General features: G+C 35.4%; 1 protein-coding gene across 1 annotated transcript in view; it reads right to left on the bottom strand.

The window, feature by feature from the left end:
- The window catches only part of LOC150096089 (low density lipoprotein receptor adapter protein 1-like), a 105559-nt gene that overhangs the window by 66251 nt on the left and 24463 nt on the right, over positions 1 to 14845 (bottom strand). The window contains exon 2 of the mRNA XM_090409090.1: positions 8194 to 8339. Within this exon, the coding sequence (XP_090265216.1) occupies positions 8194 to 8339 (146 nt within the window). The remainder of the gene's footprint in view (positions 1 to 8193; positions 8340 to 14845) is intronic.

Below are 14845 nucleotides of genomic sequence, written 5' to 3' on the forward strand. Positions count from 1 at the left end.
AAGTTTAGGATTGGTGGGGATATCTTAAGAGGAGGTGGAGAAGATGAAAGATCTGGAGGCAATAGCAGATACAGATTTGAAATTTCTTGGCTATTTTGCTAAAATTGTGAGGACAACACAGTGGATTATGGGAATGATGTGTAGAAGTAAGGAAGTTTTGATTCCACTGTACAAACCTTTGATTAATCTACATATGGATTACTGAGCACAGATTTGGCTTCCAGGTTTTCAAAAGGATGAGATGTTGGGTTCAGAAACAACTAAGTTGGTTTCTGATCTGGAGTGCGAAATATGAGGATAGATTGAGAGAATGTAAATTATGAAGAACGACACTTACAAGTTGGTAAGGGGTAATTACGAGATTAAAGTAGATGAGAGTTTTAATAGAATATCTGGAGACTAGGAGAAAGAGAAGTCATCCCTGGAAGCTGTATAAGGTGGGTGTGGGCAAGGGAAGTGAGAAGTAGATTTTTTGTATGGAGAATGGTGACTGGAATGCATTTCCTGAGACTGTGCAGCAACAATGAATGCATTTAAGTGTGGGTATGATGAGCTGTGCATGTGAGAGTGGGACCTCCCACAATGAGTCTTGATTCTATGAAGGTCTGTTGATAATGATAATAAACCAATAGGATGCTCTTCTAATTAACATTAGTCTGACATTCTTGCTAAAATTCAGGATTTTTGGAGTTACAAAACTGCAAAATATCAAATTCCCAAACTTCTGTGCTATTCTGAAGACTCACTGCAGTCCATAGTTTTGATATATACCATCATTGCCTATTTATAGTCCACAAATACTAAATGCAGTTCTTTGACAATTATTAGAACACAAATTTGATCAAGTATGAAAATGTCAGCATCAAATTTTCTTTACAAAAGTCAATGATAGTTTAATGTTAGAGGCATTAATTATTTTCCAGAAAAGTGAAGATGGCATCCTGTAGTTTTGAAGCAACTGCCAAAGAGGAAGAACCTCTACAGTAATTGGCCAGCCTGGTTGGCTGTCTTTAGATCCACTCTTCAACCAACAGCTTGCTTGTTCAAATCCCACTGTGGGCATGGATATTTGCAATTGTCTTCTTTTGGGGGGGGGGGAGAATTTTCACTGCACAGTAGGAGACCACATTCCCACTCATTGGAGGTGCAGCTTGAAAAAGTTCTGTTCGATCACTACAACACGGTTTGTGGACTACATAAAAAATTAATATATATTACTCGCCAGCTGCAATAGTGGCAAAACTCAAAATTCTTAATTTTTGAGTTAATACAATATTTGAGTTGTTGGGATAATGGACATTATCCCAACAACTTATGCCATTATTCAATAAATCTACATTTATGGAATAATGGCATAAAAGTTCAATACTTCCTTTCTAGGTGACACAAGTGTCATTATGCCATATTTTTCAGATATGCTACTATTGCAGCTAGTGAACAACATAAAAAATTAATAAAAGAAATGAAAAAAAAAAAAATCCTTAACCCACCCACAGTGCAAATGCACTATAGGTTTATTATAGAAGCCTTTCATGGGTGGAAGTCACATAAAAAAAATCAGGTCTGATTGTTTAAAAATAAGATTTTTAAAAAAATATTCCAATACACTGCAATTTCTTGACATATGAGCCTGATAAGTGCATAAATTTCAGTTGCTAGGGGTGTTCCCATTTTTAGTTTTGCTACAATTTATTCACCTACTGCCTTATTTATTTTTTTTTTTTTAGCATTTTAATAGCATTCTTGATTTCAGTCGGAAATCATTTCTTCAAATGTGGAATCAAACACCAGAAATATAAGTGATTAGTTTAGTGGTCTCTCAAAATACTGTTTGAATTCCTCAACAATTTCTTTTTGTTGGATAAAGATCCTGCTATATCTGAAGAACTGGAAGATTTGTATTTCTAATTTCTTAATTTAAATTTTTTCTCTGCCAGCCTTTTCTCGACACATTTACTATCTTAACCTACTGCACTTCAATATTCTTTGATGATTGGGCCTTATATTTCACCTCATCCTATTATGTTTTTTTACAGCCTTTTTACATGCACTATGATACTATTTGTTTTATTTCTAAATTGAAGTTTCTTCTGTACAAGCACAAGAAGTAATATTAGCCGGTTCAAATCAGTTGCAAACCGGATTGAAAAGTCTGGTGTTGTAAACTCAGTGCAGGACTTCATAACTTTTTTTTATTATTATTAACACAATGTTCCAACATAACAATGTGCACAAATTCACATGAAGAGAAGAGGCGAGGAATAAGGAAAGTCTCATTGGCTATGTTGATGTCCATAGTGATGTTTTTTCACTAGTGCAGGACACCAGAGTGTACAGAGGATTTGAAATTGGAAGTGATCACAATTTAGTCTTGAGCAGGATAAAATTTAATTTCAAAAGAAGAACATGTAAAGAAGTTTTAAAGCAAATAAAAGTTGAGCAGCTCTCAGATGTGAACTGTAGACTAAAATACACAAACATTATTCAAGAAAAAAATCAGCCAGAGAGGCATGTGGTGAAGTTGTCAGGAACTTATGCTTCTTTTCCTTTACTGCCTCTAACTTCCTGTGTCTACCATGGAGTTCTGATTTTTCTATCCTTTCATCTAGAAAGGACAGAAAAATCAGAAAACCTTTCTAGAGCATCTAGAAAGGACAGGTTACTATATTATTTTATTTTTCTAAGGTGACCTGGATTCTGGGGTGCCATCTGTTAAGATGGAGGAGGAAGAAGTAATGTGTCTTAGCTATGTGGCCAAATAGAGACACATATGTATCTTAGATATAAGGTTGATAATAGCATATCAAGAGCCTGTTTTTGAAAATGCTCCATATAATAATGGCCAGAGGAGGAGAGCCAATGACTGTGCTCTCAATCTGTTTATAAATACTTATCATTCCAAGTGAAGTAGCCAGAATGAATGCCAAAATTAAAAAAATATATATGAGGGAAAAACATTTTTTAGTAAATTGAAATGTTTCAAAAAAGAGGGATATTGGTAAAAAAGAAAGCGACATCAAAGCTTATGATTGTTATTGTCTAAAACAAAATTTTGGATTAAAGATTTGAAATAAGTGGAATTTTTAATATAGAAAGAATAACCTGCAAGTGGTATTAAGGATTTAGCTAACTTAAAAAAGAGAATCAGTAGTATCTATATGGGATGGAGTTATTGAGTTTACGAATTTTGACAATCTGCATTTATGGGGCGGGGACGAAACAGAGTTTTTTTTAACTATTTCAGAATGCCAAGATGTGACATTTTTAAGAAGCCTTTTTAATGTTTTCTTTTGAGAATTAGTGGGATCATAATCCAGTAGTTTATAAGTAGTGTGGTCTCTGAGTAACACATTCATCTTCTGATTATCATCGGTGAGACAGTTGAGTGTAAGAATGTATATAATGTACCCAAGCCAGTACTGCAGCGGAGAATAGTAGTTGTATTGCAGGATAGTGAAAAGAGCTCATTTGAGGCTATTTGGTGTGAGATTAAGACTAGCAGAACAAAATAAGGACAAGAAATCAGAATGAAATAGTTAGAATAAAGCATCAAGATAGGGGTGGGACAAAGGGACCTCTGCATTTCATGTATGCTAATACCAGGAGTTTAGGAACAAGAAGAAAGAACTTTTGGCCTTGGTTGGCTCTTCCTGGCCACAAGTTATTGGCATTAATGAAACATGGCTGACGGAAGATGATATAGTTAGTGGGACATAATGTGTAGGTTATAGTGTGTTCAGGAGGGACAGAGAGAAAAAAAATGGGGGGGGGGGAGTGTTATTGATGATAGCTGATGAACTGCAGTGGAGAATAGTAGTTGTATTGCAGGGTAGTGAAAAGAGCTCATTTGAGGCTATTTGGTGCGAGATTGAAATTAACAGAACTAAATATACAGTTGGGTGCTGCTAAAGACCAGGTGATGGAATAGATGGTGGAGATAGTATGCATAAACAAATTGATGAAATAAGTGGAAGGAGGGACTGGAAGGAGGAGAGGACACGTGAGGAAGGAACTGGATTTTATTCAGTTATTAAGGGATAACTATCTGAGACAGCATGTAAGAGAAAATACTAGGTTTGAGAGTGCTTGACCTGGTAATAGCACCTGAGAATTTGACTGTAATGAATATGACCATGCTGAGAGAGACTATTGGTGAGAGTGATCATAAGGTCTTGACCTGGGAGGTGGCTAAAGGTGTGGAATTTTTGATTAAGACATTATATGTGGAATTACCATGCTGGCAAGTATGACAACCTTAGGAGATTGCTTGGTTCAGTGCCAAGACATGTAAAACTGAAAGGCTGGATGTCGATAGAGCATGGGAAATAAGGAGCATTTTGCAGGAGGTTATGGCTGATTGTATACCTAGAGTCCGAATAGTAAAACAAGTAGAGGTTAAATGGATGAATAACACCATTAAGCGTGAACTGCAAAAAAAGAAACAATTGTGGAGGGAATCTAAAGATTTTTGGGAATGCCAATGGCAAGAAGGTCACTGAATCAGTCGATATAGTGGAATTACTAAGTGAGCACTTTGAAGAGTATATCATCCAGGTGGTGACATTGAAAGAATGAAGGAACCGTTAGTTTATAAGGGAATTGTGGTGAATGAAGTGGAAGTGAATAGTCTATTACAGAACCTTAACGTGAATACATCTGTGGGATTGGATGGTATACCAGCACACAGGTCTTATGTGAAGCAGCTAAAGAATTATCAGTGCCCTTAACCATGTTGTTTAATCTGAGTCTCGGGTCTGGTTTAGTCCCGAAAGTGTGGAAGGAGGGGAAAATAGTTCCACTGCATAAAGGAGGTTCCAAGACTGCTGTTGTAAATTACCGACCGATCAGCATATCAGGAGTCATTGTCAAGGTCTTGAAGAAAGTAGTCAAGAGAAAAATACAGGAATGGATTGATGAAAATGAGATACTGTATGGGGGACAGCATGGCTTTGTGAAGGGTAGATCATGCCTCAGTAACTTGTTCAAGTTTTATAACATAGTGACGGCTGAACTGGATAAGGGTAATGGGTTTACAGTGATACTGCTGGACCTGGCTAAGGACTTTGACAAGATACCACATGGAATTCTAATCCGTAAACTGCAACATATGGGAATGGATAAAAGGTTGGTGAGATGGATGGGTGGGTGGTTGATAGAGAGATATCAGAGAATAGTTTATTATTCAGGAGTAGAGTCCAAAAAGGCAGCCTGTGACTAGTGGTGTGCCACAGGGTTCTGTTCTTGGACCACTGCTGTTTAATTTGTTCATTAACGATATAGGGAAGGATCTAAGAGGAGCGGTTCATTTGTTCACTGACGATGCAAAGTTGGGTAGGGCAATAGTGAATGCAGAAGATGTCAAAATCTTGCATGATGATTTGGATAGATTGGAGGTCTGGGCTAAGGAGAATGAATGTCAATTTAATGTGACAAAATGTAAGGTTATGCATTTTGGAGTGAAAAGATTAGCAAGCAGAGACAAGCAAGTTATTGTTCCTCTGTTCCAAGCCTTGATAAGACCTCATCTCGACTACTGTGCCCAGATTTAGTCACCTAGGTTTCTTCTTGATGGGGAGGAGGTGAAGAGGATCCAGAGGCAAGTGACCAAGATAATAGCAGGTCTATGGAATGAACCTTATGAGAACAGGTTAAAGATTTGTGGGTTACAGAAATTGGTTGATAGGCAGAAAAGAGGAGATATGATTGAGATATTCAAATTGCCGAAGGGTTTCTATAGGATTAATTCAGAGGATATTTTTGAGATCAGGACTGGTGGTGGGAGGACTAGGGAAGCTGTGCAAGTGTGGTTAGTAAGGGTGTTAGAGCTGGGTTCTTTACTTTTAGAGTGGTAAATGAGTGGAATAAGCTGCCAGAGTCTGTTGTGGGTGCTATGACAGTGAATGAGTTCAAGGCAAGGTATGATAGATACTGTGAGAATGTTGAATAGTTGTGTGCATGATGTTTAGGGCCTCCCTTGGTGAGTCTAAGGACTCCTTGGAGTCGCCCGTAGTAATAATAATGATGTTCGCTGGCAGTGATGACCACAGAAGAATTACCTTTGTTGATTACCCTACTGTCTTTGCATAATTTACGGAGAAAGAACAGTTGGCTGTTAGAGAGATTTCTTCTAGGCAGAGAACTTTGAGAAAGGATGCCAGCTATGTCAAGCCCAATACTGTTGTTGACGGTAGGAGGCAAGTTGCAAATGCCACATTCTACATGCAGCATGAAGTTTAAAGATGAAATCTGATACTGCAAAGATGTGCCGAGGCTAAGGACACTAACAGTTGTTTCGTCAAGCATTTTACGTCAAAGATAAATTTTCAGTCAGCCATTTACAACTTGAAATGGCTGACTGCAACCGAGAAAAAAAGAAAAAAATAATCGACACAGTGCTATATTTCTGAATGTGTTTCTCCTTAATTTTCAGAAATTCTTTACAAGTCAATTTATCTGATATATAGAGAGATCAGTACAAAGTTCAGGATTAAAAATTGATGACAGTTCTGCTTGGAGAAAGTTAAATGGCATTGACAATAGTCAGAATAGCACATGTAGCACCAATCTGTTCTTGCAGTAAAGCAAAGGTAGTGCACCCGTAGATATGAAGAGCTTTAGAAGAATGAAATTTAATTTTCAGCTTAACACATGCAGCAATGATTCCAGTGTTCCTGAACCTTTTCTGCTGAGGCTGATCTTACTGCTGAACTCTCCTTTATTCACTACTTTTCTGTTCAATGGCTATAATGCCAGAAATACCAAATTAATTGTTCCTCCCATCTCCTTGCATCCCTCTCATGCTGACTATAGCAATGCTATCATTGTTCTTTACATCCAAAACACCTCAGGAAAAAAAAAAAAAAAAAAAAAAAAAAAAAAAAAAACAGAACTAAAAAAAGTACAATCTCTGTATGACATTCAAACCTTATCTCAACCCTCATCTCCCAAGAATCCTCTACCTCCTCTATCCATTTCAGGTGTTTACAAAGTTCCTTGTTTCTGCATCTTATTATGGTTGAATTGGGATATCTGCTAACACTCACCTAGAAAACAAAAAATGCATCTGTCATCATAAGTATGGTAAGTCAGGGCTTGCTGACCCTGCCTTGGATATCTTGTATAGAATCAAACACTATGCTTCATCACAAAAATAAAAACTGAAAGGCTTTTTTTAGAATCAGTAGAAGAATTAAAAAACTAACCTAATCTTAATAGACATGGTTGTATTAAACTTCCCAAGATTTGGGAAATAATTCTTACGCCACCCATCCAACAGCACCCATAGAGTGCCCCTCATAAAACTTTAGGCTTTTAGTCTAATCATTTCCACTTATTGTTTGTGCAAATTTGTGTGTTTTTGCAATTTTAATACTTTTTCCCTGACGATATCTCAGTAACAGATGAAATATATAGTGATTAAACATTTTAAATTATTTATTTGAATTTATTTATCTCAGGCAATGCATTCCATGGTTGAACCATGGAATGCATTGCCTGAGAGAGTGGTGAGAGCAAGAACAGTCAACGGGGGATATGACACTGTTTCCTAAGAAGGACCTCCCACAATGAGTCTCTTGACTCCATGGAGGCCTGAATAATAATAATATGCACTGTATTATTCCATTAAACCCCATAACGAGTTCAAACCAGCACATAAGTCTAAATAGTCAATCTTTCATACCCAGTGTGTTAAATATCGATCCCAAAATTCTTGAATTTTAGCACTATCAAAACACTATCTTGCCTTACTTCTCAGATCTTACTTTACTTCTTTTTTTACCTTTGATAAATTTTTGATTTCCAGTAAGGATCATTTTTTTCTTTCTTGGATTTACTTTTGCATCTAGCCTAATATGTCCTAATATGACATCCACAGTTTCACCAGCCTCCATGAATTTCATCAGCTAGTGTGAGAGCATTGCTCCACTTAGTAGAAACCTGCAGTAGCTTGAAAAAGTTCTGTATGGTCTCAAGAGCAGGGTCTCCAAATTATGTAAAAAAAAAAATAAAATAAAATAAAAAAAAATCCTTAGCCCATCTGCTGTACTAGGATAACTATAGGTTTACAACTTTCATGGGTGGGGTTACATAAAAAACATTTTCTATGTAACAGGCTTAGTTTGACTTTTATCAATTAGCTTATATGCTAATTTAGCATTTATCCCATATGTTCTTAAAATCTATTGCACTTACCATTGCAATAATAGATTTAATGGCATCAGCTGTAGCCTGTTGTCCATTTGGCTCCTCGACTAAAGTGCTGCCCAAGTATTTAACATAAAATGTAATTCCATCAGCAACAGGTTGTTTAATACTATCATCCCATTCCTCTGGTAGTTCTAGCAAAAAAAAAAAAAAAAAAAAAAAAAATCTTTAGCTTAATCTCTAGCTTAAATCAAATTTTATATATGCTTAATAAAATAATTAAACATTAACAATAATCATGATCTGCTGAACACAAACAATATCACAACCTATTAAACCCAGCTTTAGTTATTTGTCACATTCGTTTTTTGGTCAAAAAATCCACACTTATCATTAACAATATATAGTATTTTTCACAATATATATTATTTTTTTCTTTTTATTTCTTTTGTATTATAATACAACTCTCATTATTGCTATTTCAAATACAAATTTAACTACTCATTACCAATGAACACTTTAATGAAATTCTATTCACAAGAGTTTCCAGCCTACAATACAAGTCCCATAATAAGTAGACCAAGAGAAGGAAATTTAACTTAAGTTTCTTAAAAATGCCATCTGAGATAAGAGGAACTTGTTTCAGGACAGAAAAAAAAAGATGAGTAGTTTGACTAATACTTCCAAATATTAAGATTATGAAGATAGTAGTGGAATAATAGATATGTTTAGATGAACTATGCCAAGCAAATCAACTATTAAAGAGCAGAAACCGAGCATCTGCATGGGATGGAGCAAATTAGTAAAAGATTGCTGTGTTTTACAGCTAACTTGACTAGTGTTACAAGTCCAGTGTTATTATGTTTGTTAATGATGCATATTCTGAGTGGCATGCTAGTTTGCAAGATGAAAAGAAACAGTTTTCATTGGGTTTTTTTTCCTGCAAAACTAGCATCCAGCAGATTTATCTGGGAGGAAAAAACCCGACCCTGCCACCTCTTTATGAGTCAAAATATGGTAAGAAAGGAGATGTTAATCAATGTTTTCTTACAGAATCTACAATTTTCAGGGATGAGTTTTTAGGAACATCTCAGATTGTATTCAATAGAATGAATATAAAATTTTTAAAGGGTAAGCAAATGTTCAAACAATGGGTAGTGTGTAATGTAGACGAGTGTATCCAGTTTCTTAGATGTGGAGTGCTTATGTCAGGAAAGGATTGAAGATACTGTAGTCCTAGTAAAGGAAATTTCGTTGTTAATCTTTGATAACCTGCATGATAACTAAAATTAGGTTAGCAGGATTATTTATTTATTTTTTTTTTTAATGATAAATAAGGTAGGATTGAGTTTTGGAACTGAATTCAAGTATGTTTTCTTCCATTGCAGAAGGTACATTATTATTATATTGGGTGGAACTGTGACCTATATAACTAAGGCTATCTTATATTTGTGTGTTCTCTAGCTGCTTTGCCTGTTTTATAAGGTGAAAATGGTTCAGGGATCAGCATTTAAGGAAATGGTTCTGGATATTCTTGATAATATCTTATTGTTTGCACATTAAAAAAGGTTTCATAAAATTTCTCCAGAGAAAAGTAAAGTAATGCTCATGAAATGGCTCAAACAGATTTCATCTGACAGTTGATTTGATGCAATACTACAAATGCATCATAGAAGTTGGCTGTTGTGAATTTCTCTATTTGGAAAGGAATATTTGAAAATGGCAACAAGATGGAGAGGTTTAGGGATTTTCAGAAGAAATGAAGGGATACTACCAGGACTTGATAATCTGGGATATTCAAAGTGTTGCTCATGATTTCCCATTTTTTGCTGACAATTAAAAGAAGCATTCCAAATGTGTGAAATGTATGATGTAGCAATAAGAGGATATCTTCATTAACTACTAATGCAGAAATTTTAGGAAAAATGTGATACCGATAGTATGATTTGCCTTTTCATACTGTTCTGGAAAACTGAATTTTAGATTAGGAGGCCGCCAGGCAGACAGAAGTTGCAACCATCAAATTTCAGATCACAGGCCTAGTTATGTGAATAACTTTGCTACTACCCTTCAACCAACAGGTTATGGATTTGAATCTCAATATGCATATGGATATTCTTGAATGTGTAGTAGATGAAATTTACTGCCAGTGATAATACCACCCTTGCTTATTGGAGGTCTGAAGTAACTTGAAAAATTACTGTGTAGTCTCTAGAGCAGGGCTTCCAGATTATCTAAACCCTTAGCCTCACAGTACTAATGTACTCTAGGCATACAACTTTACATGTTTATGATTCACATTAAAAAAAAGTGTGGCCACCACAATAACTACATAATCATGAACCGCGTTTCTAATGGGACAAACAATAGAAGATATTGTTTGTCCTCTACAACCACTTTCTGATAATAAGTTACATAAAACTGATAAAACGTAAATTGATCAAAGTAGAAATGTCTTGTCCCACATTTAGCTTTGCAATTTCAAACCTAATTATATATAGCTGATAACTTATAATGACAATAGAACCTGCACACACTTTTTTCTATTCAAAACAATACTGTACATATCAAAATGCAAAAACTTCACTGGAGTCTTAACATGTTCATGCCAGGCACATACCAACTGTCTCACAAACTTACTCACAGGGCAGGAGATGAGATGAGAAATTGTCTTGCTTTCCATTTTCGCATCTTTTCTAGTGAATCCAAAGCTAAGTAGAGAGAATCTGTTGGTTTCATAATTATATAATAAACCAATTATTAAGAGTATTTTCACATTTGGAAAGTGCAGTCATCCCTCGACTTGTGTCTGTTCGAGTTACGTCCGTAATCCCATAAAGGAATAAATAGCTATACTTTCGAACAAGACACAAGCGAGCATAAGGTAAAGCATGCACAGTGGCAACAGTGCATATAGCGGCAACCTCCCTAGGCAGTCTGCATGCGTCTTCAACAGTTTCTCTGTTGATTTTGTGTTTGAGAAATGGGTTATTTGTGTATTTATCGTTAAATATTTCCCGGTGTTTTGTGCAACATGGCTCCTACATGCACAATTAAAAAACCTAGTGAAGAATCACAGAAAAAGAGGCAAGCATTTGATCTTGAAATGAAGTTGACAGTTATAAAGCTGGTAAGCCCATCACTGATCGTACATGACTTCGGATGGTCTCATTCTACAGTGATGACCATTTTGAAAAATAAGGATAAAATTGTGGAGACTGTTAAAAGGATCTGCTTCCATTAAATCGATGATAGTGATGAAGTAACGAAAACTATCGATGATATGAAAAAGCTACTTGCATCACGGATAGAGGACCTGAACCAAAAGCACATACCCCTTAGCTTTGTGACCATAATCGCTATGGCACTAAGTCTCCTCAACATGTTGAAGGAGAAACCAGAACCCGAATATGACTACGAATTCAACATTTCTTCCGGTTGGTTCATGAGATTCAAGCAGCGTTTTGCGCTGCATAATGTGAAAATATATGGGAATCTGCAAGTGCTGAAAAGGCTGCCCAGGAGTTTGTCGAAAAATTGAATAAAATTATTATGGAGGAAAATTATTTGATACAGCAAATATTTAATATGGATGAGACGACCTTGTTTCGGGAAAAAATGCCTGAGCGGACATTCATCCACAAAAAGCTAAAATCTATACCTAGTTTCAAAGCTCTTCATGCCCTTATTATGATTCTGTTACGGGTAATGTAGCTGGATATAAACTGAAACCAGCTATGATGTGGCACAGTGAGAATCCACGGATCTTCAAAACCATACTCCCATACTTCAAAACCATAGGAAGCATACTCCCAGTTCATTATCGGAGCAATAAGAAGTTGTGGATGACTCAAACATTGCTTGAGGATGCCTTAATTAACCTGGAGCATTATTAATTCTAGATAATGCTCCAGGTCATCCGTCTTATAACAGCGATCTTCACCAAGTTCAAAGCCATGTTTCTCCCTCCAAACACTACTTTGTTGATTCAACCGATGGATCAGGAAGTTCTTGTTTTAAGGCTTATCTACGGAGAACTTTTTCACAAGCCATTTTTGCTACTGAAGGAAATGACCAGACTCTCATGCAATTCTGGAAAATATTCAATATTTATCATGCTATTAAAAATATTGCTGTGGCTTGAGAAGAAGTGACCTCTCAATGAGTGGTATATGGAAAAAGACATTAAAAAAGGTTTGTGCATGATTTTGGAAGTTTGTAATAGTGTGCCTAACAAACAATCTGAATATAGAAGTGAATGGTGACGACATAATTCAACTCATAGAAAGTTCCCCTGAACAGTTAACCAACTAAGAATTGGTCAAACTGGAAGAACAACTGTTGCAGAAGAGGAAAAACGAGAAAAGGAAGAGGTAGTTAAACAATTTAGAGTGAAGAGTCTTGCAGAAGTGTTCTTTGCAGTTAGCAATGTTCTCAAAATGGCTGAAGACATGGACCCCAAAGTTGAACGCTACTTTAAAGTAATGATGTGTTTGCTTGCTATGAACAAATTTATCATAATAAAAAGAAGAGGAATAAGCAAAGCACATTTTCCTCAAAAAAAAAAAAAAAAAAAAAAGGCTATACCAGAGGAGTCGCAGCCTGGTACTTCACATAGTGAAGATAATGAAGATGTGATTGTGGAGAAAGATTTGGATGATTATTCTCCTGTTTTATTGTGACAGTATCACACAGTACAGTTTTATAATAAGGTTTAAAAATTAAAATGACAGTATACTTCTTACGGTTAAGTCCCTAACCTCTATAACTCTGTCGATTTCATGTATCGACTTACGTCCTGCCAGATGGAACGGAACCCAGACATAAGTCGAGGGATGACTGTATATTAAATTAGCAAACGATGGAATAAATTACTTCTGAACCAAAAACCAAGACAAGAATGTGTGTATACCAAGCTTAAAGCAGAAAAGGAAAATTATAGAGAGATTCAATACAGAAAAGTACCTAATAGTTTAGAGAATTTCTGTATATATGTAGATGGTACAATAAAAATACAACAGGATGGAGAGAATTACATGTAAGCCTATAATCTATCAACAGAAAGCTGATAAAGACAGGGATTCACTGTTCAAAAAATAATCAATAACTGTGTGTGTTAAAGATACAAAGCTATTTTAAACCTGGTTTTACTCCATTTCCCAAGTAAGCAAACAGACAAATAAGTCAAATTTGCACCTGCACGTAATGCAAGGCTAGCTGACCCTGCAGGTAGTGCAAGACCAAGGTAACTCATGGTAAAAGTAGAATAAGCTCTGATCACTAATCTTAATATTTACCCATAATGCAAAGCACATCTCCTGGAGGAGATGTATGATTTGTATTAAAGGCAAGGGGCCACTATCCAGACCGGTTTCGACCTTTATTGAGGTCTCATCAGTGTTAATAAATTTGTAATAAGGTTAAAACACCTTATGGTAACTTGTTCTGGTAAAATACTTATAAGCTCTGTATTGCTAAAATCTTGGTATTTCTAGCCTGGCTACCACTGATGAGACCTCAATAAAGGTCGAAACCAGTCTGGGTAGTGGCCCCTTGCCTTTAATACAAAGCATCATACATCTCCTCCAGGAGATGTGCTTTGCATTATGGGTAAATATTAAGATTAGTGATCAGAGCTTATTCTACTTTTCCCATGAGTTACCTTGGTCTTGCACTACCTGCAGGGTCAGCTAGACTTGCATTACGTGCAGGCGCAAATTTGACTTATTTGTCTGTTTGCTTACTTGGGAAATGGAGTAAAACCAGGTTTAAAATAGCTTGGTATCTTTAACATTTATTATACCCAAGGTAAAATACTTTCTACACGTTATATATATAATTTGTGGTTTAGTGTAAGAAAGATCAAATCCAGCTGATCACAGTATGTGTGATAAAATAATTCATCTGGGTATAGACTAAATCATGCAAGCATTCATCAAGTAGTGTACATAAAACATTTAGTCTAAGATTATTTCCAGAAAATTCTTGCTATCATTTTGTTATTTATAGAAATCAACTAAAAAGATAAAAATTAGGAATCAACTTTATGAAAGATATGCATTTTGAAATTGGCAATTTTCAAAATATGCAAATTGTGATTAAGAGTTTAGTTTTAATTTTCTTTGTATATAAAAAAAACATTCAAAGTAATAAAGCACAATAGCAGTGAACGTATTATTTTCATGTTTATTACATTTCAATGGATAAATTGAAGGAGTGGTGAAAACTGAACCTGTAGACATTCAACAGCCTATAAAAAAACTTTTTTTTAAAAGTAATTGTTATAATTATTTATAATCTTAGTCATATATAATTATAAAATCTAATTATCTAAACCATAATTATAAAATGTTAGTCATGCTATGCACACAAATATCTTTACTCAGCACAAAAATCAATGCATTCTCATAATAAATTTTAAAAATTTAGTTAATTGACATATTTGTGAGTTCCATGAAAGTACATTATTGAAATGGTCTTCAAACTTTCATCCCCCCCCCAAAAAATGCCATCCAAGAAATGTTGATGGATTTATAAAATACGAGCATGCCAGATGTAAAATTCAAATGCGAGTGCTTCAAATGATCTGCACAATATATATGATACACAGCACAGCTTGAATGTATTAATAAATTACCTAAACTGCATTACAAAAAAAAATTATTGCACAACTAGCTAACAAATAATATAGACAGTAAAA

Source organism: Typopeltis vanoorti, chromosome 19 (assembly GCF_054136105.1).
Source record: "Typopeltis vanoorti isolate ZY-2024b chromosome 19, IOZ_Tvanoo_1.0, whole genome shotgun sequence".
Classification (NCBI taxonomy): Eukaryota; Metazoa; Arthropoda; class Arachnida; order Uropygi; family Thelyphonidae; genus Typopeltis; species Typopeltis vanoorti.